This window comes from Carcharodon carcharias, chromosome 12 (assembly GCF_017639515.1).
Source record: "Carcharodon carcharias isolate sCarCar2 chromosome 12, sCarCar2.pri, whole genome shotgun sequence".
NCBI lineage: Eukaryota > Metazoa > Chordata > Chondrichthyes > Lamniformes > Lamnidae > Carcharodon > Carcharodon carcharias.
This window is the reverse complement of record NC_054478.1, coordinates 62,724,974-62,752,458: the sequence shown is the minus strand read 5'-3', so window position 1 is coordinate 62,752,458 and position 27,485 is coordinate 62,724,974. Positions and strand designations below refer to the sequence as shown.

Below are 27,485 nucleotides of genomic sequence, written 5' to 3'. Positions count from 1 at the left end.
ATGAGGGGCATGGACAGTGTGGATAGCGAGTAGCTGTTCCCCTTAGTTGAAAGGTCAGTCATATGGGGACTTAAGTTCAAGGTGAGGGGCAGGAGGTTTATGGGGGATATGAGAAAAAACATTTTTACCCAAAGGGTGGTGATGGTCTCGAATGCGCTGCCTGGGAGGGTGGTAGAAGCGGGTTGCCTCACATCCTTTAAAAAGTACCTGGATGAGCCCATGGCACATCATAACATTCAAGGCTATGGGCTAAGTGCTGGTAAATGGGATTTGGTAGGTAGGTCAGGTGTTTCTCACGTGTCGGTGCAGACTCGATGGGCCGAAGGGCCTCTTCTGCACTCTGTGATTCTGTGATACAGCTGTTCAGAAGATGTCCCACCACTTATCCTGACCCTCACAACCAACAGTTCAGACACTGGCATCCCATGTACATGACAGGCTAGGCTAGAGGAGGGCTTTTCACGTGGCAAATCACCAGGCTATGTGCCCACTGAACTGAAAATCTAAATAACGCGCAGTGACGTTGGGACGCACACCCGATGTCATCCCACGTCATTTTATGCCTCAGCGAGTGGGCCCCACCCCAGCTCGCTGAGCTGAAGATTCAGCTGATGGATACAGAAAAGGCTTATGTTAAGGCTAGAATGTAGCTAAGGGAGGCCCGAGGCCTGTTCTTGACCACAGAATTTGGTATGCCTACGAATGGATCTCTACAGTGCCTCGGAGATTGATGGTATTTTTAGTGTAGAAGGGCGAGTCAGGATACCAGACATGTGTAGCCGTGTATGTGAATAGATAGAATGCGGGTGGGTCTATACGTTCGTATTGTCCAAAGGACCAAAAATAGGTAACATAATTCTCATTCTTCTTCGTAAACTGCTGCTCGAATTCTGTAATATATTGCATCACACTTATGCCTAAATAAAAATGTAACTGATACTAATATGGGGTTAGGTTCCAAAAGGGTTCAAATTTATTTCACTAAGCCTCAAATTAATGCCCTTAGGGAAGGTTTGGTACTCACCCGGCCCCCTCATCACCACAACCCCACTTTCACTTAAAATTCCCCTCAATCCCTTCATGTGTGGCACTCTCACTTAAAGGTTGAAATGTAAAAATTGTGGCATGTGGCCAATGGGTGGGAATTTCAAAACATGTTGTTTTCCTACCATCCCATTTTCCAGCATATCTGGAGTGGCAGGCGTATGTATATACTGCCAACCCCCACCCCCAGTTACACTTGGGACACCATCTTCCTGGCATTGCTCCTGGTCAGGCCTTGAAGTGTTAAATTGCAACTTCCAATAATGGTTATTTACCTGTGGTGTTGTTGGGAAGCTGTGTTCTGTTGTTACAGATGCCACTGGTTGAACTGTCTGTACCATCCTTGCAGAGGATCTTTGATAATCTCTTGTGGCTGTTACCATACTATATGCAGGTGGTCCCGACATGGATTGCCGTTGTAGTAACTGCAAGATGGTATGAATGTCAGTAGACATTTGTGTTTCCAGCCTAGAAAAAAAGACATTGTATGTTCAATTCTCAAATCCTTATATACTGTATATGCATTTAGAACAGACAATGTTTTGTCAGTTTTATGTAAAAATTTGGATTTGATGATAATAAAGAGCTGAGTTGTTACTTATCTGAAAAACATTCTATGAAATAAAGATAAAGTCATATGTGTCATCAAGAAATGCTACACTACTTATCATTAAAAGAGTTGCCTCCATTTAAAAAAATACTGCAATTTTGTTTTAGCATGATATATTTAGGGGAGAAATTTGTTCGCAGAATACCACTTTGAGTGTCACGACACAGACAGTGCCTCAGGCCACTAGTTGGGTGGCTTGCACGAGTTTCTTTAATGATATCAATGAGGAATGCCATGTCAGCCATGCAAGTAATGGCCTGCGGCACTGTCTGCCCACAGGGAAGCATTGTAAATCTGAGTAGTGGTGCTTCAAGTGGTGCTACGCAAACAGCTTTCTCCCCTTAATCTTCCCTGAGTCTCTTTGTATCAGGGATCAGCATCTACATAGGTAATACCCCCTGTTCACTGGCCTCCAGAATGCTGCTCTATTACCAGTTATTAGGAAGTACATTTAGTAATTATAAACATTATTATTATTTCAACCTAATGCTCTAGTAAACAAACACTCAACTTTTCAAGTTTTTCTTTTACTTGTATTTCTTGATACCTGAAAAACAAACATGAAAAGCAGCCCCAGAATTTGGTAGTGGGACTACTGCTGATTGACCCAGGCTATCTCACTGCCATTTTGGTATGCTTTGCCCTTGTTTTATGCCTGAAAAATTGGCAACGTGCACAAATTTCCATCCCACTATCCAAACAGTTTATTCATTCTTAGAAATGAGAAAAGAATGCCATTTAATCCATATGACCCACATCAAAGCATTTAGAATAGGTTTTACATCCTTTTCCAATTTATTTTAAAAATCTTGGACTGACCATTTATCCTGTCTTTTATTCACACTTGTGTTTTTTAAATTTTTTCATGGGATGTGGGCATTGCTGGCTAGGCCGGCATTTATTGCCCATCCCTAGTTGCCCTTGAGAAGGTGGCAATGAGCCACCTTCTTGAACTGCTGCAGTCCATGTGGTATAGGTACATCCACAATGCTGTTAGGAAAGGAGGTAATGATTTTGACCCAGAGGCAGTGAAGGAACGGTGATATAGTTCCAAGTCAGGATGGTGTGTGGCTTGGAGGATGCTTGCAAGTGGTGGTGTTCCCATGCATCTGCTGCCTTTGTCCTTGTAGGTGATAGAGGATGAGGATTTGGAAGGTGCTGTTGAAGGAGCGTTGGTGAGTTGCTGCAGTGCATCTTGTAGATGGTACTCACTGCTGCTACTGTACGTCAGTGGTGGAGGGAGTGAATGTTGAAGGTGGTGGATGGAATGCCAATCACGCGGGCTGCTTTATCCTGGACGGTGTTAAGCCTCTTGACTGTTATTGGAGCTGCACTCATCCAGGCAAGTGGGGAGTATTCTATCACACTCCTGACTTGTGCCTTGTAGATGGAGGACAGGATTTGGGGAGTCAGGAAGTGAGCTACGCACCACAGAATTCCCAGCCTCTAACCTGCTCTTGTAGCCAAAGCATTTATTTGACTTAGAACAGTTATTGTTCAGGTCAATCCCCAGAATCTTGATGGTGTTGAAATTCATTTCATCATGGAGTCACATTTCATGTGTATCCAGGGTACAGTAGTAAGGATCCCCACATTGTGAAATACAGCAGCTAACTTAACACACATATTAATATGAAGCATAAATATAAAATATAGAATAACATATTAACATTTCTCATGTGCACTTGAACAGACCAAAACATTACTGGGAGACCTTCAAAACTCAATCTTCAGAAGTGAAAGACACTTACAGGAATTGATGTCACTAGTAAAGAATTTCCCAGCATATCTTCTTTCTATTGCTGTTGAAAGGATGGGCTCTATCTTAACTCTGTGCGAGGTGATTTGAATGGTTAAATTCGAGCTGGAGGATTTGTTTACCTGCTGAGGTGTTCCTGAAGTAAATCTAGTCTGTGCTCAACCTCTCCATATGTTATATCGCTTCCTGATTCTGAGACACCACGAGCTGCATGAGAAGATGCTGACTGCGTAGACATATCAGGGTATTCTGCTGGCCTTCCACCTTCCCAATCTTTCAGTCTCTCGTTGGCATCTGACAAAATCCATTAAACAATTAGCCAAAAATTGACTTGAATCATTTTCATTTACCTTTAGAGAGTTCCTCTTGAGACAGGAAATTTAGCAAAGTAAAAGTTGAAAATATTGCAGATATTTATTAACTACTGATAATATTTTTATTTAAATATCTACTACCGGATTTCAAGGGTACAAAATCAGAGATATTAAAACTAACAGTTATAGCATGATTTATTGAGGGAGGCAGGATTATCCAAACATAAATATTTTCAGGGAACTCAAGCAGGAAATGAAATATTTCTTAACTGAAACTGAATTGAATCTGCTTTCACATATTTAAATGATGGGATGTTACTTATTAGATTGAAGGTTAGTTTAGTTTGTCTCTTGGCTAGTTGATATGCATGGCTAATCTGTAGTATAAGGGTATCTAGCATAGCAAGAGTTAATGTGGGACTGGGGACAGTACCGGCCACAGTGTGATGAGAAGAGTCACATGACCAGAGTCTAGCGAGAGTTGTGGATTGCACAGAGAAGTATGCAGAAGCAAGCATGGAGTTAGGTCCTAGCTTGGACTGTACCCTGTATATATGTACATAGTTATGTCTTATCAATGAACACTGAATGTTTAACCACACAGGGCTCAGGACCTCTTCATGAGACCAACTGAATATACAACATACAACATGGTGGCTCTTGGAAATACCTAGAACCTCAGTGAAGCTGGAGCAGAAATTCGAAAGCTGGAAAATTAAAGAGCAGCATTCTGATCTGACTGAAAGCACCTGAAATGAAGTCACAGAGGGAGATCACTGAGAGAAGCTCCACTGCAGAATTGGAAGCAGAAAGGCAGAAGAGAAAAATTCCAATGTGCAGCTGAGGACTCCTTAACATCTCGTGGAGGTCTAGTTTCTATACGCACAGAGTACAAAGTCAAAGGACCTAGTGGGGGGTGAGTTAAACAATTAAGTTCTTGGCCAGAACTAGTTTAGTTTAAAAACATTTTCCATCTTTTAAAAGTCAGAGCAGCCCAATTCTGAAAGCACCGCGGCCAGCCTGGGTTTAGAGTCGGTGCCACACCATGTGGTGGCTGAGCTGGTGGCAAGCAGGAAAAAAAATGGGCAGTTTAAAAACCCAGCCAAAGCTGGGAAACACCTGAAAATCCATTAGAAGTGCAGGGAAGGCCCAGAATAGTCCATCAAGTGAATTGCTGCAGAAAAAGAGAGACAAGGAGGTCAGGACCACCATCACAGAAGGAGCCTGCCTATACCTGACATGCACGAGAAGACTTTAAAAAAAACGCTTATTGCAGCGCCATCTTTGGAATCTGCACGCCATTTAAAGCTGTACCCACAAACATTTTTAAACAACGATACATAAAAAAATCAACTTTACCAGACCAGTCTGGACTCATCCAAGGCCCAGGCCAAGCACAAAATTGAGGACATTGGCAGAAGAGATTCCTTAGATATATGACAGCTTTAGGTCTTGACAAAAAGACAGAAGCTGAACAAGTGAATGCACTATTTTATTCAGTAGGTCCAATAGCCAACGATATTATAGTGAGGCAAGGAATCAATGAATCATCAGCTAAATTCAACAAGGTTTTAAAATCATTTGATACATATTTTAAGCTGAGAAGCAACAAAATCTTTGAGCAAAGTTCATCAAATGTGTCCAACAGCCAGGAAAACTGGTTGATAATGTAGTTCTTTAATAATGAACTGTACAGATCGGCTGAAAGCAGTGACTATGGTGACCTGAAATTTGAACTTATAGATGCCCTTTCAGATATGCTTCAGGCCAAGGAAGATTTGACCTTTGAAAAGGCCATTAAAATTGTCAGGCAATCCGAAATCCACCTGCAGCACTGATCCATCTTATGTGGCGAAAGCAAGCCATGGTACAAAACAATCTCAATTGTCCAGCTAGTAAAGCAGCAAGGAGGCAGAAAGACACCAGGCCAAAGGAAGCAATACTCAAACTGACCACAACAGGGTGGGCGACCACGTCAGCGCTGTGGAACCTGTGGAACCAAACGACCTCACAGGCGTGACCAGTGTCCGGCAATCTCAGCACAGTGCTTTAATTGCAACCACATGGGCCTCTTCAGGAAACTATGCAAAGCTAAAACACCCAGATGGGCAGAGGGTCCCAAGGCAATTCATGGCATTGAGGTACCATAACAGGAGGAGACCCAACCTGTTTCTTGGGTAAGGTCAAGGTACCTGGATTTTCTTTCTGGGACGCAGCCATCTCAATGGATGCTCATCTCACCAACCTTAAATTGGAATGGGAGCCAGTGTTATGGTCCTCTCGGGCCACAGAACCATGGCCAAGAGACCTCTGGCTACAAACAACAGACCATATGATCTACGGTCCAGGAAGAATCAGAATTTCGGATATAGGCATGATTCTGGAATCATTAACGTATGGTGGCAAACAGGTATTTAATTCATGTATGTCATCTGTAACCAATCTTTTTCTCTTCTGAGCAGAGATGCCTGTGTTGCCCTTAAAACATCAGAAGACATCAAAGCAGCTTCTATCATCAATTACACAGAACTGAAAGTTTCCCGAGAGCCCCAGCAATAAAGATACTGTCGGCTGGGACTTCAGCTCCAAACTGTCTTCACTATTCGCAGAGCCAGTTTGTCCAATTTCTTTGCAGGAGACAGAAGCTCCTCGTTGGTCAGACCAGCCAACCACTCTGTCACCAGGGTGTCTTGAGTGGAAGACAACCAAGAGAATTACCAGCAGCAGCAAGGTGAGCCCCAACATCAGGCTCCAATGGTTTTATCACAATACCCTGAAACACCACACCACAGACACTGCAACCTCCAGCCAATGCACCTATCTATAACACGATGCTGGAACAAGGAAGCAGCCATTAACTTGCCACAGCACACCTCAGTGAGGCATAGAAGCACACCAAAAGAGAGCAATGTCACAGAAAAGGCCAAGCTGCAAGGTGGGCCCATCGATAAAACACATCTACACAACAAGGAGAGACACTTTTGATTCCCACAAGGATCACACTGGACCACATGCAAAAAGAAACACTGGGTTTGTACCAAGAATGAACAGAGAATACTTTGGCCAGAATTTTGACCTTGATGGGCGTGCGGGCCCCACTGGCTTGGCGGCGGGCGGGCAGCTGAACTCCGCCGCTGAAACGGGGCCGGCTGCCATTCTAAGTGGCCCACCCAGCGGGCTGCCCAACGAGAAGCGCTATGCGCTTCCTGTGCGGGGGGGTGAAGGGATTCCCCTTCTGTCAGAGTGCGCTGTTTGACGCATGTGTGCAAAAGAGCGCACTGCTCCCTGAGGCTAAGTGTTGTCTCAGGGAGAGCACTGAATGTTTAAAAAACTTTAAAAATAGAGAAACAAAAACATTATTAACATGTCCCCCTCATGTAACACTGTCACACGAGATGGGACATGTTAATAAATATGAGTGAAACTTTAATAAACATTTTAGAAACTGAGATGAAACCTCATCCCGCCAGTGGATGAGCTTTTATCTTTTTTCAGAAGCCCACTGGGGCTCCTGGCCTGCCCACCAGCCTTAAGGTTGGCCATTGACAGGTTGGCGGGTGAACAGCTGATTTCGCTGTCCACCTGCCTTTCTGAAAATTTAAATGGACTGGGATGATGTCAGGGGTTCCTCCCGATGTCATCCTGCATCATTTTCCCGTTGGCAAGTGGGCCCCGCCCTCAAATCACCGACAGGAAAATCCTGGCCATTCTGTCCGAAAGGAGCAAGATAAGCTGGTGGCCCGCCAGCAGACCAGATGAGGAGTTAACAAGGAGCGGTTAAATTCCAATAAGTGGAGAAAGAGAATCAGAATAAGACAACCAAGTGCCAGAAATACAACCCACAATGTAACCTCCAAATCAACAAGGTTTACCCAGATCAACAGTGCCCACCACTCCTCTGAATATTGTCAGAACAGGTGCAAGATAATTTTTATACTTATGGTTTTCCACCTGATGTGATTCCCAAAACATGATCCTGTTATTATAGGGGAATACTGAGCAGAGGCCAGGGATTCTGGGAAAATGAGTTCACCTCAGCCTTTTCTCACTCATTGCTGGGTAGCAACAATAGGAACTTGGGAGTAGATCTTCTCTGGTTAGGAAATAATGTGTGACCTAGGGAGACAAGGGTACAGATTTTGATCAGAGCCTACAGACTGCCTGCTCATTGGACTAGCAGAGATCCACAGTTTCCACAGTGAAGAATTCTCACAGACAGCAAACTGGGCAATAAAATGCACAGATATCCTTCATTCCTTAATAAATTTTATAGAAAACAAAATAAAGCTTCGACCATGCCCATTAGAAGCTGAAATATCAGAAATATGCTTTTGAAATTATGTTAAAAAGCTATGAAATTTTAATAATAATTGAAAAATTTGACATTCCAGAAATATGAAATTAGTTTTTCAGTGCCAGAGATGTTGTTCAATAGTAGTGATAACTCAGCAGCTCATTAAAAACCCAATCGCAGCTCATTAACAAGGCATAACTTTTTCAGGGATTTTAAACAGTGATATTATGCTGCAAAAATGGAAGGTTCTTATCAGTTCAGTAATTTCTAAATTACAGAATCACAGTGCAGAAGATGCCCTTCGGCCCATTGAGTCTGCACCAACACGTGAGAAACACCTGACCTACCTACCTAATCCCATTTACCAGCACTTGGCCCATAGCCTTGAATGTTATGACATGCCAAGTGCTCATCCAGATACTTTTTAAAGGATGTGAGGCAACCCCCCCTCCAAAAGCCTCCCAGGCAGCGCATTCCAGACCATCACCATCCTCTGGGTAAAAAAGTTTTTCCTCACATCCTCCCTAAACCTCCTGCCCCTCACCTTGAACTTATGCCCCCTTGTGACTGACCATTCAACTAAGGGAAACAGCTGCTCCCTTTCCACCCTGTCCATGTCCCTCATAATCGTGTACCCCTCGATCAGGTCGCCCCTCAGTCTTCTCTGCTCCAACGAAAACAATCCAAAGATGGCCATTTGTAAGGATTTCAATAGGGCAGCCTTTTGGAGCCACTGACAGGAATGTCAGGATTTATGTGCTTAGCTGCATATGTATGTAAAGTGAATGTAGTCTGGGTGTGAGGTCCTTCTGTATGAACCCCTGTGGATATTGCAGAGTACATGGGGAAACATGGGCATTTTCTTAACATTTTGTTCAGTTTTAAAGATGGGAACAGGAGTAGGCAATTTGGCAGCTTGAGCTTGTTCTGCCATTTAGTGTGATCGTGGCTGATCTGTGACCTAACTTCTTGTACCCACCTTTGCCCAATGTCCCTCAATACTTTTGGTTAATATGCCTCAAGTTGCCTTCTTCTTTGTTTAGTCGACTTGCCGGGTGAACTGCATAAATATTTTTAGTCACAATGCTATGCAATGAAATTGGATCTGCCATAGTACATTTAATAACCAGAAGTATTCACTGACATCAGCTTTGCTGAATTGTGTCCTGATATCTTACCTGTTATCTTGGTTCTTCTTTCAGCTTTTCTGCTTTGCATTTCAGCTCCTTGTGCAAACCCCAGCCTGCAGCTCTCTTCTATCTCTGAAGGATAGTCCAATATGCCAGAACATAATGGTTTCTTTTCCTCATCAACAGAGGTAGAAAATGACGATGACGCACTCCGCTTTTCTTCTAAATCTCGTCTTTTATAATAATTTCTCCGGTCACCTTGCGAGATATCTTGAGATGCTTCATGGATCTCACAGTCATCTTCATTATCTTCTGTGATGACAAATATTATTGAACAAAGTGAGAGATTGCAATTACAAACAGGTCAAACACACAAAATTAGGCTGCCTTTTGATTTTTAGCCTTCTTACAGGTTCCAATCAATAGAGATGCTTAATTGTTGATGTAAGTTCCATGGTAAGAGCCAGTAAAACACTTAGGAACTAGTATCCATTACTTCAAATCTATCTAAAATGAAATCCATCTTATCATTCCATTGCTGGCTTCAATATAGTCACGCAGTTCAGCAATAATTATAATGCATTACTTAACTATAATCCAATAGGGTATGCCATTCAGTCGTAGCATGAAATGCATTTTATAGCAATAAAAATGGAACTCTAGTTTAAAACAACTTTTTCTTTAAGCAAAAACAGCTCACAGAAGACACAAGAAGAACAGTGATACACTGAATTGGAAATATTTACTTGCATTTGTTATCTTCTGATTTTAGGACCAATACTAAACACAAGAGATAAATTACCTTCATTTGTTTTCTTTTTGAAGGATAGCTTTCTTCTTCGAGGTCTGGGAATCTCCTCATCTGAATCATCACTTGTTTCTGATCTGAGTAGCATGTCTGCCTAGAATATGAAAGAAGAGCATAGCTGACTTCAGACAAGATTAATTATAGTAAATTAGACAGAAATATTTCAGTTTTTACTGAACCAGGGCGTTTGAGTTTGAAATGCAATCAGTTCTACATGTCCCATCTGGCTTTCTGTAGTCAGGTGACCTCTGTTATGAGGCAGTATCTGCAAGCAACCTTTCTTGAGATCAGTTTAATAAAGGCCTACAATAAGAAGCTCTGCTGTCTTTAAGCACAAAATATGGTGTCAGGAAGTGGAACTAAAATAAATCCTGCAAATTCTGTAGAGAAGACACTGAGAACCCAGGCGCACACAAAATGTTAAAACCCGCGAAATGTTGATAAAAAAAAGGACAAAGAAAAGCACACAAACCAAAGGCTACACTTAAAATATTGGGTAAGTGCACAAAGCATGAAAATTTCCAATCCCACCTCCTGTTGAAATGAAAGATGATGTGCGGAAGAACTGGCATTTTTCCACTTGCAACGGGGGCAAAACTATGAGGTGGCAACAGACTTAGTTAACAAGACGGAACCAAGAAGAGTAGCCACACTCCTAACACTGCTGGGGAGGGATTGCTACATATAGTATACCATCCTAAATCTAACCGATGAGCAAAGAAAAAAGACAGTAGAGATTTTGAAAACCTTGAACCATTGCTTTGAACTCTGAGTGAATGTTAAGTATGAATGCTATGTATTCAATACTAGGGCCTAAAGTGCAAAGGCAACCATTGAACAGTATGTGATTGGAGTAACACAGCTTGCAGAATCATGTGAATTCGGACAGCTAAAAGATGACCTGATTAAGGATCAAATAGCCTCAAGTCTAAGAGACCCCTCAGTGAGAACTTAAAGAGGAGGAACTTACACTCAGGAAAGCATTAGACATGTGTAGAAATGTGGAGCTTGTAAAACATCAGGTAGAGCACACGTATGGCAGAGCAGATGAGGAGATACATTATGCTGAGAGACATTCCAGGCTGAAATTGCAAAGGACAAGATATAAATACTGCGGTCGACATCATACAAAGGAAAAGAAGGATGCCCAGCGCGGGGGAAGCACTGTTTTAACTGCAAGGAGCCGAATAATTCCACACACAAGTTTTTGGCTAGCAAGAAACAAAACAGGGCTATACAGATGGTCACTGGAGAGATATCAGCAGAAGAGTCTGATCAAGAATTATACATGATACGACAGGTTGGTTCCATCAGGTCCATAGGTGATAAAAGGTTTATGAATGTTACAATGATGACCGCAGAAGGAGAGTATCAAGTGAACAAGAACTGTCAGATAGACAATGGTGCATCATGCAACATCATGGCCATCACAGGCCTGTGCAAAGTAGCTCAACATGGCGATCCAAAACTGAAGCCCTCAAAGGTAAGGTTGAGGCTATATGATGGGACAATACTCATACCAAGAGGAAAAATAAGTCTGAAAGCCCAATGCAATTGCAAAAGGTAGATCTAGAGTTCCAGATCATAGATGGGACACAACGGCCACTCATCTCAGTTGTAGCAAGTCTAAAGCTTGGACTGGCAACCCTGAATTTGCCAACAGAGATCCACAATGTGTCACAGCACACAAAACCATTGATGGCAGAACAGATCCTAGAGGAGTACAAAGATGTCTTTATAGGATTGGGATGTCTACCAGGAGAATATCATCTAGAACTAGATGAAAGTGTAAGACCAATTCAGCATCTGCCGAGAAGAGTTCCAGCTACCTTCAAATCAAGCCTAAAAGATGAGATAGAAGAGCTGGAAAAGAAGGGAATAATTAAGAAAGTGACAACTCCTACAGACTGGATTAGCAGCATGGTAGCAGTGAAACAACCTGGAAAGCTGCAAGTATGCTTAAATCCAAAGGATCTAAATAAAGCACTGAAGGGATCTCACTACCCCATGCCAACCGTCAAAGGGATTTTGCTGCAACTTGCCAAGGCAAAGATCTTTACTACTCTAGATGTGAAGGATGATTACTGGCAGCTGAATCTGGATAAAAGCAGCAACTTTCAAACAACATTCTGGATGCCATTCAGGAAATGCAGATGGTTGCACATGCTATTTGACATTTACACCATTCCAGAAGAGTATCAACGCAGACAACAGGAAATAGTCAATGACCTTTCTGGAGTGGAAGCTACAGTGGATGATCTACTAGTCTATTGATGTGGAGACACAATGGAAGAAGCCATAGTGGGCCATGATCAGAATTTAATACGGCTGCTAGAGAGAACACACCAGGTGAACCTGAAGCTGAACAAGAAAAAACTGCAACTGGAGATGCCTGAAATCAAGTAGATAGGTCATGTACTGACAGCAAAAATTCTTCACCTGGATCCTGACAAGGTGAGAGCTGTAGCAGTGATACAGCAACCAACAATTGTGAAAGCAGTGCAACAATTTGTTGGATTTGTGAACTACATAGCAAAATATTTGCCTGACTTGTCATCAGAGTGTGATCCATTATGCAAGTTCACTGCTAAGGTGGTGCTGTGGTAGTGGGGAACAGAACAAGAAGCAGCATTCACTAAAATCAAACAACTAGTGATGACGACACCAGTGCTAAAGTACAATGAGGAAGCCACCTTGCCAATGTGACGGTCTGGGAGCATTCCTAATGAAGCAAGGACAACCAGTCGCATTTGAATCCAGGGCATTAATGCAAACAAAACAATGCTACATGCAGATTGAGAAAGAGTGTCTGGCTATTGTTTTTGCTTGTGAGCATTTTCATCATTGGCCAGTGTGATACATGTAACGAGTACTAAGTTAAACAAGCTAGAGAACTGTTGACCATGTATCACATCCCAGATAGACCGTGGGTGAAGCTGGCAGTAGACCTCTTCAGTTAGGAATGTTCCCAGATGCACTTTGTAGGATGATACTACAGAATGTGAAATCTTCCAGATTCAACATGAAGCAGTAGTTCAACATGATCTGGAAGTCACCAACCCAGCAGAGACAGTGAATCTGACAGAAAAGCTACTTGCTCAAATCAAGTGAACTATACAAGATGCAACTCTCCAAGTGCTACAAGAAGTAGGAATGAAAGGATGAGAGCAACCAGGACACATCTGTGGTCACAACAGTATATTGGACATACCAAAATTAATTGACAGCCCTAGATGTCATCTTGTACAAAGGAAATAGAGTCAATATCCCTAAGAATCTGAGAAGGGAGATGCTGAAGTGCATCCATGCAAGCCATCAAGGAATTGAATCGAGCCTGAGAAAGGCGGGAGATGTGGTCTACTGGTCAAACATGAGCAATGAAATTTATGACCACGTTGGCCAGTGCGATATGTGTAACAAGTACTAAGTGAAACAAACTAGAGAACTGTTGACCATGCACCACATCCCAAGGAGATCCTGGGTGACACTGGGAGTAGACCTCTTCACTACAGCAGGAACTGATTATCTTGTCACTGTAGACTATTATTCTGACTACTGGGAGTTAGATTAGCTGACCTTAACAACACTAGGGGAAATAGTAGAATGCCTGAAAGCACAATTCAGTCATTATGGCATTGCAAGTATTGTGATGAGTGACAATGGCCCTCAGTTCACAAGTAAAGAATTCAGCTGTTTTACAAACGAATGGGAAATTCAAGGCTATACATCATCTCCACACTACCTTCAGTCGAATGGAAAGGCTGAGGTAGCAGTGAAAATCGCCAAAGGAATCGTAAAAAAATCGACTAAATGTAGCACAGACATATATAATCCTCGAGTAGAGAAACATACCGACTGAAGGTATGAAAAGTAGTCCAGTCCAAAGACTAATGTCATGCCGCATGCAATCTACTCTTCCAATAGCGAAAATGCTATTGAAACCAGAAGTAGTAACAGGGCATGAGTGAAGCAATCAAGGTGAAACGGCAGAAAGTCAAATTTCATTTTGGCAAGACTGCCAAACCATTGCCAGAGCTCAGCATTGGAGAGCCAGTCAGGGTGTACACCTTCAACACTCTCAACAGGAGGCAGACCATTTGGAAACTTGGGACATGCGTAGTGACATTTTCACCCTGATTTTACGTGGTGGAAGTGAACGACCAAATATAACGGCACAATCATAGGCATATACATATAACTAGCAAAGCTGTTCCTTCATAGCAATTGGACAGTCGGGGAGAAGGGATCTCACCAGCTGTACTGAGTACAGAACCACCATCAATCCCAGAGGTTCATGTGTCCCCAACAACTGCAGTGGAACAATGGCAGTTAAAAAGGCAACATGTGCCACAGGAATGACACTCTCCGGACAAGGAACATTGTCCAAATGAATAACCAATGACAACATGCATGCATATCATTAACAGACCTGTAAAGTTTAAAGACTACGTGTGCAATCAGGTAGAGAGACAGACTAGACGAACAAACAATTGTCAATATATGAGAACAGTGGGTGTATTGTGGGTAACTTGGGTGACTCACAGTTACACATGATCATGCATGCAAATTTCTCTTGTTCACTAGGAAAAGAGGGATGTTTGTAAAAGCAAAATACTGCAGATTCTGGTAATCTGAAATAAAAACACAAAATGCTGGAAAAACTCAGCAGGTCTGGCAGCATCTGTGGAAAGAGAAACGTAATTAATATTTCGAGTCTGCATGACTCTTCAGAGCTAAAGATGTTTGTATCTTTGTTTGGTATGAAAAGGGGGGTATTTGTGTTTGAAATGCAATCAGTTCTATATGTCCCATTTGACTTTCTGTAGTCAGATGACCTCTGTCATGAGGCAGGCTCTATAAGCAGCCATCTTGAGATCAGTTCAACAAAGACCTACAATGAGAAACTCTGCTGTCTTTAAACATGAAACACAGGGTTTAAAGGGAGTTTCCATAGCGTAGTGATTATCACGTTTGCTTCACACACGAAAGGTCCCCAGTTTGATCCCAGGCGGAAACATTATGTGACAATTTTGTGTTTCTCCATCAAGTTCCTAGTTCAACGTTTATGCCACAATATTTGTCAGGGAAGAGTGTCCTGCAGTCAGCATTGCGATGAAGCAGTCTGGGAAGAGTGTCCTGCAGTCAGCATTGCGGTGACGCAATCTGGGAAGAGTATCCTGCAGTCAGCATTGCGGTGAAGCAGTGTGGGAAGAGTGTCCTGCAGTCAACATTGCGGTGAAGCAGTTTGGGAAGAGTGCCCTGCAGTCAGCATCGTGGTGAAGCAGCCTGGGAAGAGTCTCCTGCAGTCAGTTCTTGTTGTAAATAATAAAAGTGACATCACAAGACAGTTTGAGAGAGTGGCGGAGAGATCAGAACCAGTGTGAATGTGGGGAAGCTTCAAAAAGTGACGTCAGCACAAAGGTAAGAAATGATTGGTGAATAGTGGGTAAGTGTTTTTCTCCAGTTTAAAATAGATTAAGCTAAGGAAAGGTAAGAGTTCTAAATTTTATTTAAAGTACATAAATTTTTTTTTTACTGTATTTAACTTAAAGAGTTTTATTTCAACTGGAGGCATGAAAGGGCAGCTCAATCCCTTGTTATGTATCGCCTGCAACACGTGGGAAGCCCTAGAAGCTCCTTGCGCTCTGACTGACCACGTGTGCAGGAAGTGCCACCAGCTGCAGGTACTTGAGCTCCAAGTGTTGGAGCTTGACCGGCAGCTGGAGGCGCTGAGGTGCATCCGCGAGGCTGAGAGTGTCATGGATAGCACGTTTTTAGATGTGGTCACCCCACAGCTTACGAAAGTGCAGACAGAGGGGGAATGGGTGACCATCAGTCAGAAGAAAAGAGTCAGGCAGGTAGTCAGGAAATCCCCAGGGTGCAACTTGCTTGAAAACCGTTTTTCTGTTTTGGAAAATCATGAGAGTGACAGTTCCTCTGGGGAGTGCAGCCACGCTCCTGGCACTGTGAGTGGCTCAGCTGCACAGGGGGAGAGGAAAAAGAGGGGAAGAGCAATAGTGGTAGGAGACGCGATAGTAAGGGGAACAGACAGGCAATCCTGCGGCCGTAGATCTGACTCCAGGATCGTATGTTACCTCCCCGGTGCCAGGGTCAAGGATGTCACTGAATGGCTGCAGGGTATTCTAAAGGGGGAGGGCAAACAGACAGAGATCGTGGTACATATTGGGACCAAAGACATAGGTAGATAGAGGGATGAGGTCCTGCAAGCAGAATTTAGGGAGCTAGGAAGCAGATTAAAAAACTGGACCTCAAAGGTAGTAATCTCTGGATTACTTTTGTTGCCACGCACTCGTGAGTATAGAAATAGGAGGTTAGTCCAGGTGAATGCGTGGCTGGAGAGATGGTGCAGGAGGGAGGGCTTTAGATTTCTGGGACATTGGGAACATTTCTGGGGGTGGTGGGCCCTGTACAAGGTGGACGGGTTGCAACTGAACTAGAATGGGACCAACATCCTTGCGGGAAGCTTTGCTAGTGCTGTTGGGGAGGGTTTAAACTAACTTGGCAAGAGGATGGGATCCTGAGAGGAGGTTCAGCAGGGGGAGATGCACAGCCAAAATTAGAATAGAGAGCAAGTGGTTCTGGAAGTAGATATAATCGGTCAGTTAAGGCACAAGGGAGTTTGGCAAGGTTGGAGGTATTTATTTTAATGCAAGGAGTCTGACGAATAAGGCAGATGAGTTGAGGGTACAAATTAACATATTGAAGTATGATGTCATTGCTGTTGCAGTGACATGGTTAGGAGAGGACCAGGATTGGCAGATCAAAATTCCAGGATATAGGTTCTTCAGGTGAGACAGGGAAGGAGGTAAAAGAGGAGGGGGTATCACAATATTGATCAAGGAATCAATTACAGCAGTAAGGAAGGATGACACCTTAGAAGGCTCCTCAAATGAAGCCATATGGGTAAAACTTAAAAACAAAAAAGGAGCAATCACATTGCTGGGAGTGTACTATAGGCCCCCAACAGTCAGAGAGAAATAGCAGAGCAGATATGTAGGCAAATTTCAGAGACGTGTAAAAATAATAGGGTAGTAATAGTGGGGGATTTCAACTTCCTCAACATCAACTGGGTTGGTCATAGTGTGATAGGTTCAGAGGGAGCAGAATTCTTAAAATGCTTCTGGAAAAGCTTTTTAAGCCAGTGCGTAGAAGGTCCTATGAGAGAGGGGGTGGGCCTGGATTTAATTTTAGGGAATGAAGCCGGCCAAGTGTTAGAGGTATCAGTGGGGGAGTATTTTGCAGATGGTGATCATAACTCCATAAGTTTCAAGTTTGTTATGGAAAAGGACAAGGATGGGCCAGAAACCAGAGTTCTAAATTGGGGAAGGCGGATTTTAATAAGATCAGATATGATTTGGCCAGAGTGGACTGGGAGCAGCTACTTTCAGGTAAATCTGCATCAGAGCAGTGGGACTCATTCAAGAAGCAAATAGGGAGAGTACAGGGCCAACATATTCCAGTAAACATAAAGGGTGGGACCAACAAATCCAGGGAACCCTGGATGCTGAGTAATATATAGGATTGGATAAAGAGAAGGGATACTTATGGCAGATACGGAGGCTCAAAACAGCGGAAGCCCTAGAGGTGTACAGAATGTGTAGGGGTGAACTTTAATAGGAAATTAGGAGAGCAAAAAGGGGGCATGAAAAAATATTGGCAGGTAAAATAAAGGAAAATCCAAAGTTATTTCACAAGTACGTTAAGACTAAGAGGATAACTAGGGAAAGAGTAGGGCCCATTAAGGACCATAGTGGTAATTTGTGTGCCGGAAGACGTAGGTAGGGTTCTAGATGAATACTTTGTGTCGGTGTTCACAAGTGAGAGGGATGACGTGGGTATGGAAATCAGGCAGAAGGACTGTGATATAATTAGAGAAATTAGCATAGAAAGGGACCAAGTTCTAAGTGGTCTGGCAGGCTTAAAAGTAGATAAATCTCCAGGCCCGATGAAATGTATTCCAGGTTGTTGAGTGCGACAAAAGAAGAGATAGCAGGGATGCTGGCAATAATTTTCAATACCTCTCTGGCCACAGGAGAGGTGCCAGGGGACTGGAGGGCAGCCAATGTGGTATCGTTATTCAAAAATTAAGGACGGGATAAACCAGGGAACTACAGGCCAGTCAGTCTAACCTCAGTGGTGGAGAAACTATTGGAAGCAATTCTGAGAGACAGAATTAATCTACACTTGGATAGGCAGGATTAATCAAGGACAGTCAGCGTGTTTTTGTTAAGGGGAGGTCATGGCTGACCAATTTGATTGGCTTTTTTGAAGAGGTGACCAGGTGTGTAGATGAGAGCAACGCATCTGACGTAGTCTACTTGGATTTCAGCAAGGCTTTTGATAAGGTCTCGCATAAGAGCCCATGGGATTCAAGGCAATTAGGCAAATTGGATCCAGAATTGGCTGAGTGACAGGAAGCAGAGGGTGATGGTCAAGGGGTGTTTTTGTGACTGGATGCCTGTGTCCAGTGGGATTCCACAGGGATTGGTGTTGGATCCCTTGCTGTTTGTGGTATATATAACGATTTAGACTTGAATGTAGGGGGGTTGATCAGTAAGCTGACACGAAAATTGGTGGTGTAGTAAATAGTGAGGAGGATAGCCTTAGATTACAGGTGGATATAGACGGCTGGTCAGATGGGCTGATCAGTGGCAAAAGGAATTTAATCCGGATAAACGTGAGGTGATACACTTGGGCAGGACAAACAAGGCACAGAAATACACGATGAATGGTAGGACCCTGGGAGGTACTGAGGATCAGAGGGACCTTGGTGTGCATGTCCACCGGTCCCTTAAGGTAGTGAAACAGGTGGTTAAGAAAGCATATGGGATACTTGCCTTTATTAGCCGAAGCATAGAATATAAGAGCAGGGAGGCTATGCTAGAACTGTATAAAACACTGGTTAAGCCACAGTTAAAGTATTGCATGCAGTTCTGGAATCTGCATTATAGGAAGGACGTGATTGCACTAGAGAGAGTGCAGAGGAGATTTACCAGGATGTTGCCTCGGCTGGAGAGTTTTAGTTATGAGGAGAGATTGGATAGACTGGAATTATTTTCCTTGGAGCAGAGGAGATTGAGGGGGGACATAATTGAGGTGTATAAAATTACGAGGGGCATAGAGAGGGTAGACAGGAAGGAACTTTTCCTCTTGGTGGAATAACCAAAGGGCATAGATTTAAGGTAAGGGGCAAGAGGTGTGGAGGGATGTGAGGAAGAATTTTTTCACCCAGAGGGTGATGGGAATCTGGAACTCTCTGCCTGAAAGGGTGGTAGAGGCAGAAACCCTCATAACATTTAAGAAGTGTTTGGATGTGCACTTGCTATGCCATGGCATACAAGGCTATGGGCCTAATGCTGGAAAATGGGATTAGAATAGTTAGGTACTTGTTTGACCAGCGCAGACTCGGTGGGCCGAAGGGCCTTTTCCTATGCCATAGACCTCTATTACTCTAAGAAACAAGAAGGGTAATTTTGATGATGGCTATAGACTGCAATAATGGCTCAGCTGCCTGCTTAACAATTTTTCTGATGTTAATTTAAATGACAATCAGAAGAAATGTGTAATGGCGGGAGGTTGATTAATATGACACCTTTATATATTCATCTAACGAGATTATCCTTCAAATGCTTCATAAACTGACCAAAACTGATTCAGTCTTCTTGGGTGAGGTGCCACGCTAGTCTAACCCTGTCAGTCCATTCAACATTGTTCAGATAAGAAATATTAACATCTGATTGCATTTGAACCGAAGAACATAAAATATAGGAACGGAGTGAACCATTTGGCCCTTCAAACCTGCTCTGCCATTTTAAGATGAGGCTGATTTTCTACCTCGTCTCAACTTTTTTGCATTATCCCTATCTTCCTTAATTCCTTTATTACCCCAAAATTTATCGAACTCTGTGTTGAATATACTCAACAAAGTAGCATCCATGACTCTCTGGGGTAGACAATTATAAATATTCATGACCTTTTCACTGAACAAATTCCTCCTTGTCTCAGTCCTAACTGGCTGCACACTTATTCTGAGACGGTGACCACTTGTTCTAGACACCCCAGGGGAAACAATTTCTCAGCATTGAAACTGTCAAGTCCTTAAGAATTTTACATGTTGCAATTTAGATCACCTCTCTTTCTCCTAGGGCATAATTTTCCAGTTGGTGTGCGGTGGCCGGGCCCGACACGTCGACGCGTAAAATGATGCACGATGATGTCGGGCATGCGTCCCGAAGTCACTGCGCGCCATTATGATATTTTGTTCAGCGGTTGCGCGCCAGAGTTGGCTGCATGCCTGCCAAAATATAAACAGCCTAATAAGGCCATTAAGAAATTAATTGAAGCACTTGTGAATGCTGCCTGTCCAACCTTAAGGTTAGCGGGCAGGCGAAAAGCCCAAGCGACCTTCGCATTCACGAGTGGGATGAGGTTTCCTGAAGTTTTTATTAAATAAGTAAATACATTTTCATAAATATAAAAAACATGTCCCAACTCACGTGACACAGTCACACAAGGGCACATGTTTGAATAAATTTTTAAATCATTCAATCATTTTAAATCCATTCAATCTCCCTGAGGCAGCTCCGTGTCTTAGGGAGATTGCTGTGCTCCCTGGCTTCGACTCTCCCTCCTCCCCCTGCATGCATAGGTAGCGCTGAACGCTACCAGTTGCGCTTTATGCTGGGCAAGCCTTAATTGGCCTGCCTGCGTAAAATGGCGGTGTGGAACTGATCGCAGGCGGCGATCGGCTCTGCGCCTGCTCCTGTCTAGCCTGCCTGCCATATGAAAAATCCTGCCCCTAAACTCCAGCAAGTAACCTAACCTACTCAGTCTCTCCTCATAGGACAATCCCCTTATCCTTATACTTACTCGGCAGGGGAGAGACCTTGATCGCGTTTCTGCCAGGGAAAGATCAACGAGCAATGGCTATAACCAGTCGAACTCCTTACTATGGGGTACCTAACACCATTCGAGTCATGGTGAAGGCCAGCGAGGAAGGAACAGTAATGGATCGGACCTTCTTCACCAAGAGGATCCTTTTCAAGCTGTGTGGTTTCGAGGCTGTGGAGATCTACTGCCTACAGGACTTCCCCAGCACTGGATTTTTTGATGTGACTTCAAGCAAGTGGCAGCTTGCGTCAAGCTTCTGAAGGTGTTTGAGGAGAAGAAAGACCTGCCAGAAATGAAGATCCTGACGGCGGAGCCGCTCTTTGCTCTGCCGTTGCAACGAGACCGGGTTGCGATGGTGCATCTTTACAACCCCTTCGTCCCTGTTGCTGACGTGCTCACCTTCCTTACCAGGTACTTCGATAAGGTTGGGAGCTGCACCGCGGTTAGAGATGATTTGGGGATCTGGACATGTAAACGCCAGGTTAAAGTCACGCTCAAGACCGACGGTAAGGGAACCATCTTCCACCCTCCTTACAGATTCGCTATCGGGGGAAGCCGTGGTTACCTTGTCTACGCTGGGCAACCCAAACTTTGTCGCCCATGCGGCAAGTCTGGTTATGTGGCGGCCAACTGCAGCACTGTCCTCTGCAAGAACTGCAAACAGGAAGGGCACCAGACAAAAGACTGTAAACAGGCTAAGTGCTGCAATCTGTGTGGTGAGGCAAGTCACCTCTACAAGACCTGCCCCAAACGTTGCCGTACTTATGCACAGGCAGCGAAAGCCAATGAGGGGGAAGCAGAAGAAATGCCTCGTGTCACTCCAACCACCAAAGCCCCCAGGGATAACAACGGGACAAAGGAGGACACAGAGAAAGATAAGGTGGAGGAAAAGATTGGGGCAACAGACGGCCAATCATCAACACTGCCCCCTGAACCTCCCACTCCTCAAGAGAGCGAATCAACGGAGGAGGAGGAGGCAGCAGTGGGAAAGCAGCAGGGGGAGTGGCAGTTGGTGAAGAGAACCAAAAGGAAGAAGGGGCTAAGAAGAAACCAAGCCACTTCCCAGACAAGAGGCAAGAGGTGTCTCCCATTCGACACAGATAACAAGAGCAGCAGCTCTTCGGAAGAAGAAGGGCCAGGGCGTCGCCAACAGAAGAAGCGGCAAAACGCTAGGGAGTTGGAGGGTGAGACACCCAAGCTCCAGAACATTGGAGACAATGAGGAGACCAGCATACCCCAACTTTTCCCACAACCCGAAGAGGCCAGTGTACCACAGCCCCAGGAATCTGGGAGCAGTGAGGCGCTCAGCGCACCCCAGCTCCGGGAAGTCAGGAGCAGCAATACCCCAGAGGGGGAGAGGATTGGTGAAGCTTCTCCAACAGAGGACATTTCAAACCCCGCTCTCTGCACGGACCCCCAGATGCCACCCGAGCAGAACACCACCAATGGGGAGGTTCAGGACGGTTTCCTCAGCCCATCCAAAGTGAGGCAATTTGAGCACGCTACGGGCATGAAGGAGCAGACCAAAGGTCTGGAACTCTCAGAGACAACAGTTTTGGTAAGAGACTAAATGCTTTAAAATGGGTTTAAAGATTGTATCCATAAATGTGTGTAGCATTAAATCTACCAAGTGATGTGTTGTGACCTTGAACTACCTTGCCAAGGTCAAAGCTGACCTGTTGTTTCTGCAGGAGTGTGCGATACCGCATCTCAGCTCCTACAGGCAATGGTCACGATGGTGGTCCCATGGGCCATCGATCTGGTCGGGAGGAAACAACTCTCGTTCCTCCGGCCTGGGGATTCTGCTGCGGGGAGGCAGCTTCACCGTCTCCCAGGTTAAGGAGGTGGTGGGCGGGCGCCTCCTCGTAGCAGACATAATGTACAAGAATGCTCCACTCCGGTTAATTAACGTGTATGCCCCGTCACAAGGGGCTGAGCGGCTGGAGGTTTTTCAGCAGCTCCCACTGCTGCTGGTGACCTCCTGACCAGTCATTCTGGGCGGTGACTTCAACTGCATCATCGATGCGGCTGGACGATCCGGCAGGGCCAACAGCAGATTGGATGCTACGTCCAGATCCCTGATGGAAACAGTAAAGGATGCCAAGCTGCACGATGTCTTCAGCGACCCTGCAGATGGAGCACAGCGTAAATACACCTGGTTGCGGCCTGACGGGTCCGTCTGTTCCAGGATAGACTTCCTGTTTGTGTCCCGCGCATTTGCAGTCAGATCCACCGACGTCAAGTTGGTGTTCTTCTCTGACCACTGCCTCCTACTGTCACTTAGAGGAAGACCAGAGGGTTGGCAGGGGGGCATGGAAGCTAAACGTGCATCTGCTGACCCCAGAGAACATTGAGGAGCTCAAGAGGGATTACAAAGGTTGGAGAACCATGAAACCCCACTTTGAGTCCCTGACACACTGGTGGGAAGCGATCAAGGGAAACATCAAGAGGTTTTCCATCCTCAAAGGCACCCAGAAAGCTAGAAAGGAACAGAGGAAAATGTCCCAAGTCCAGAAAAACATGCAGAATCTGCTCCAGCTGCAGTCGATGGGGGTCGATGTCAAGGAGGAACTCCAAAAGGTGAAGAGCCAGCAAGCCGCGCTCTTTGCCTCGGAGGCCTCCAAGATCATCTTCCGTTCCAGAGTCTGCTCCGTGGAACAGGATGAGATGTGCTCACGTTTCATCTTCCAAAAGGTACACAGAGAGAGCTCTGTGATCAGCAGCCTGAAGGAAGAAGACGGCTCAGTAAAGTCATCGCAGTCTGACATTTTGAGGATCAGCAAATCCTTTTATGCCAGATTGTATGACGTGAAGCCCACAGACAGCACGGCCTCCCAGTCCTTCCTGTCCTCTATCACGGAGGTCTTAGACGACAGTACACGGGAGAGCCTGGACAAAGCGCTAACTCCTGACCAACTGACTGAGGCCCTTGAGTCCTTCGAGAAGAGTATAACTCCTGGAAGCGACGGCTTGCCGGCGGAGTTGTATTCGGCTCTGTGGGACTGGATGGGCCCAGACCTGCTAGAAGTGTACGAGACTATGCTCCTGGCCGGCAGTATGTCAGAATCCATGAGGAAAGGCATTATTACCCTCATCTACAAGCACAAGGGGGAAAGGGAGGAAATTAGAAATTGGCGACCCATTTCACTGTTGAATGTGGACTATAAGATTCTGTCCAAGGTCATCGCCAATTGGGTCAAATCTGCTCTGGAATTGGTGATCCACCCTGACCAGACCTGCACTGTGCCGGGCAGGGAGATCTCTGACAGCCTCGCGCTGCTCAGGGATATGATTGCCTATGTACAGGACAGGGGTGTGGATACCTGCCTCATCAGCCTGGATCAGGAGAAGGCCTTTGACAGAATATCTCACACCTACATGGTGGATGTGCTGTCCAAAATGGGGTTTGGGGAGGGAATTCGCAATTGGATCCAACTGCTCTACACTAACATCAGTAGTGCAGTCTCTATCAATGGGTGGGAACCAGATAGCTTTCCTATTAAATCTGGAGTCAGGCAGGGCTGCCCTCTCTCCCCTGTTCTTTTTGTGTGTTGCATTGAACCCTTTGCTGAGTCCATCAGGAAGGATCCGGGCATAAGAGGAGTGACGATCCCAGGCAGTGGAGGCACTCAGGTCAAAGCCTCCCTGTACATGGACGATGTCACCGTCTTCTGCTCAGATCCCCTGTCGGTGCACAGACTGATCCACATCTGCAACCAGTTTGAACTGGCCTCGGGAGCCAAGGTAAATCGTGGGAAGAGCGAGGCTATGTTCTTTGGGAACTGGGCTGACCGATCCTTTGTCCCCTTCACTGTCAGGGCTGATGGCCTGAAGGTGCTGGGGATATGGTTCGGAGGAACCAGGGCACGCGTTAGAAACTGGAAGGAGCGAGTGTCTATGGTGAACAGGAAACTGGGCATGTGGGAGCAACGCTCCATCTCCATTGTGGGTAAGAACCTGGTCATCAGGTGTGAGGCACTCTCGCTGTTGCTGTACGTGGCGCAGGTCTGGCCCATTCCACACTCCTGTGTGGTGGCGATCACCCGAGCCATCTTCCGCTTTATGTGGAGGTCGAAAATGGAGCGTGTCCACAGGGACACGATGTGCAAGCCTCTAGATAAAGGTGGAAAAAACGTGCCCAACATCGCCCTCATACTGATGGCCACCTTTGTGTGCGGCTGCATCAAGCGATGCGTAGACCCTCAGTATGCAAACACCAAGTGTCACTACATGCTGAGGTTCTACCTGTCCCCAGTGTTACGAAGGATGGGTCTGGCCACGCTGCCTTCATTGTTACTCCCTCTAGTGCAAGTATGTCCTTCCTTAGGTAAGGAGACCAAAGCAGCACACAGTACTCCAGGTGTGGCCTCACCAAGGCACTTTACAATTGTGATAAGACTTTTTAACTTTTATAATTCAATTGTTTGCTGTTAACTTAATTTCTGTGGTTCATGTGCAGACATACCTAGGTCTCTCTGAATGCTCACATTTCCCGGTACCTCACCATACAAAAAGTACTTTTTAAAATTTTGCTTACAAAGTGGGTAACTTTGAAATTTAATGTGAATTATCATTTTATTATAATCCTATTGATGGGGTTTCATCAGATATGTTGCCTGTAACATTTTATTTCCAACCTTTATGACTTTCTGGGAATAACATAAAATGTTACTGAAATTTAGCTCTAATGTTATAGTATGTACATACATTTTCAAATTCTAAATATCTTCTCTTGTGAGCATGCCTGGGATTGGATTTTGAAACAACTGTGATAAGTAATTGCCCACACTGTTTATTTTGATTTCCTAGGTAAGTTTATTCTAAAAATAAGTGGGTGCACTTTGACTTTGATACAACTATTTATTTGTTGATACCTGGATTATTAAGGGCTACATTTTGAGTTGCCATAACTGAATGTCTTCGCAGAGAGGTGTTCCAGTACTTAATTGCCAACAGTAGCACTCCGTAGGAGCTGCAGTGGGTGGTTGAATTGCTCTGATCACTTTGTGCCAGGACATCATCCTAGGGCCATTCTCATTGAAATAATTTCAACTGGCTTCCGGTTCAATTCCTGTCTGCACCGGAGATGCCCTTCCTTTGGTGGAGGGAGAAACATTGCTGAGGCAGGCCTCAGGCACCTGGCCCGCTGTGTCTGGTGCAGCTGACACAAGTATTGAAAGAAAGAACAACTCATGTTTACAGAGCCCCTTTCACAACCTCAGGACATCCCAAAGCACTTTACAGCCAATTAAGAAATTTTGAAGTGTAGTTATTACTGTTGTATTGCAGAAAATGTGACAGCCAATTTGAACACAGCTAAGTCCCACAAATAGCAATCTAATAATGACCAGACGATTTGCTTTTGGGTGTTGATTGAGGAATAAATATTTGCCAGGACACCAGGAAGAACTTCTCTGCTCTTTGCACTAGTGTCATGGGATCTTATACGTCCACCTGTGAGGGAAGGCAGCCTCTCTCTCTCTTTCCATGTCACATTCTCGCTGTCTGAGGGTTGTTAATCATGATTCAATAATGCCAATATATCATAATGGGATAAGTAGAAGGGACAGGCTCCAAGAACTACCTCAGCTGGTACAGGGATTGAACAGTGCTGTTGTCATTATCAAGCATCACACTGTAACCAACTGAGCTAACTGACCCTATGTGTGAAGACAATGCCTTGATTAAATATCTCATCTGAAAGACAGCACCTCTGACAGTGCAGCACACCCTCAATCCTGCACAGAGTGTCACTCTTGATTATGTGCACAAGTATCTGGAGTGGGACTTGAAGCCACAATGTTCTGATTGAAAAGTAAGGACACTACCACTGAGCCACTGCTGGTGCTAAAATGTTAAATTTTGCAAGGCTGAAGTATTTAAATGAACACACATCTGACCATATTTGGGCAGAAGTACTGAAGGCCTATGGTCACTTTTGGAAGGAAATTTTGCAAGTGGTATTGGGGAATGAGACCGAGCAGAATGGCTTCCCACCTGCATTTTTGTTTAGCCTATTGGGAGTTATACTGAATCAATGGTGTAACTCCAGAGGGAAATCTGCCCTTGTATCTTCAAGTCTGAGCACGTTGACTAAATACTTAAAGAGAATTTGATACTGTTTAATTATTAAGCCACCATTAACACTGTTTAATGATTTAGCTCTGTCTGATTTTAATTACTGTGGCATCAATTGGTGCATTGCTTCCATTCGTCTTACAAGCAAACTCAAGGTTTTATATAACAAAGCTGTCTAGCACTGACTGAGCACTAATGGAATAATGTGTGTAAATGAGTTAAAGGCAACATTTGTCATAGGATGCTTTCTCTGCTGATGATAAATATAGTAACTAATATGATCTACAAAATAACTTTAAGCTTGAGAGGCGATTATATTAATAGGGCAAAAAACATAAACAGCTTGCTAGAAATAAAGAAAGAAAGAAGGGATTTGCTTTCAAATAGCACCTCTAATATACCACATAGTAAATGGCCTGGCAAGCCACTCAGTTGTAGCAAATGCTACAAGACAGCATGATAAGAATAAAATCAGTTAGATCACTCCGCTTTTACCTAGATATCAGATCTGGGTAGGCCAAACACGCCCGAGCCAGA

The 27,485-nt window shown here is 44.4% G+C and overlaps 1 protein-coding gene across 1 annotated transcript in view; it reads right to left on the bottom strand.

The window, feature by feature from the left end:
- Nucleotides 1-812: 812 nt before the first annotated feature.
- The window catches only part of LOC121284684 (potassium voltage-gated channel subfamily H member 7), a 208,575-nt gene continuing 181,902 nt past the window's right edge, over nt 813-27,485 (bottom strand). The window contains exons 9-13 of the mRNA XM_041200241.1: nt 9,954-10,053; nt 9,200-9,463; nt 3,536-3,707; nt 1,320-1,512; nt 813-890 (exon numbers count right to left, since the gene is read on the bottom strand). Of these exons, the coding sequence (XP_041056175.1) occupies nt 813-890; nt 1,320-1,512; nt 3,536-3,707; nt 9,200-9,463; nt 9,954-10,053 (807 nt within the window). The remainder of the gene's footprint in view (nt 891-1,319; nt 1,513-3,535; nt 3,708-9,199; nt 9,464-9,953; nt 10,054-27,485) is intronic.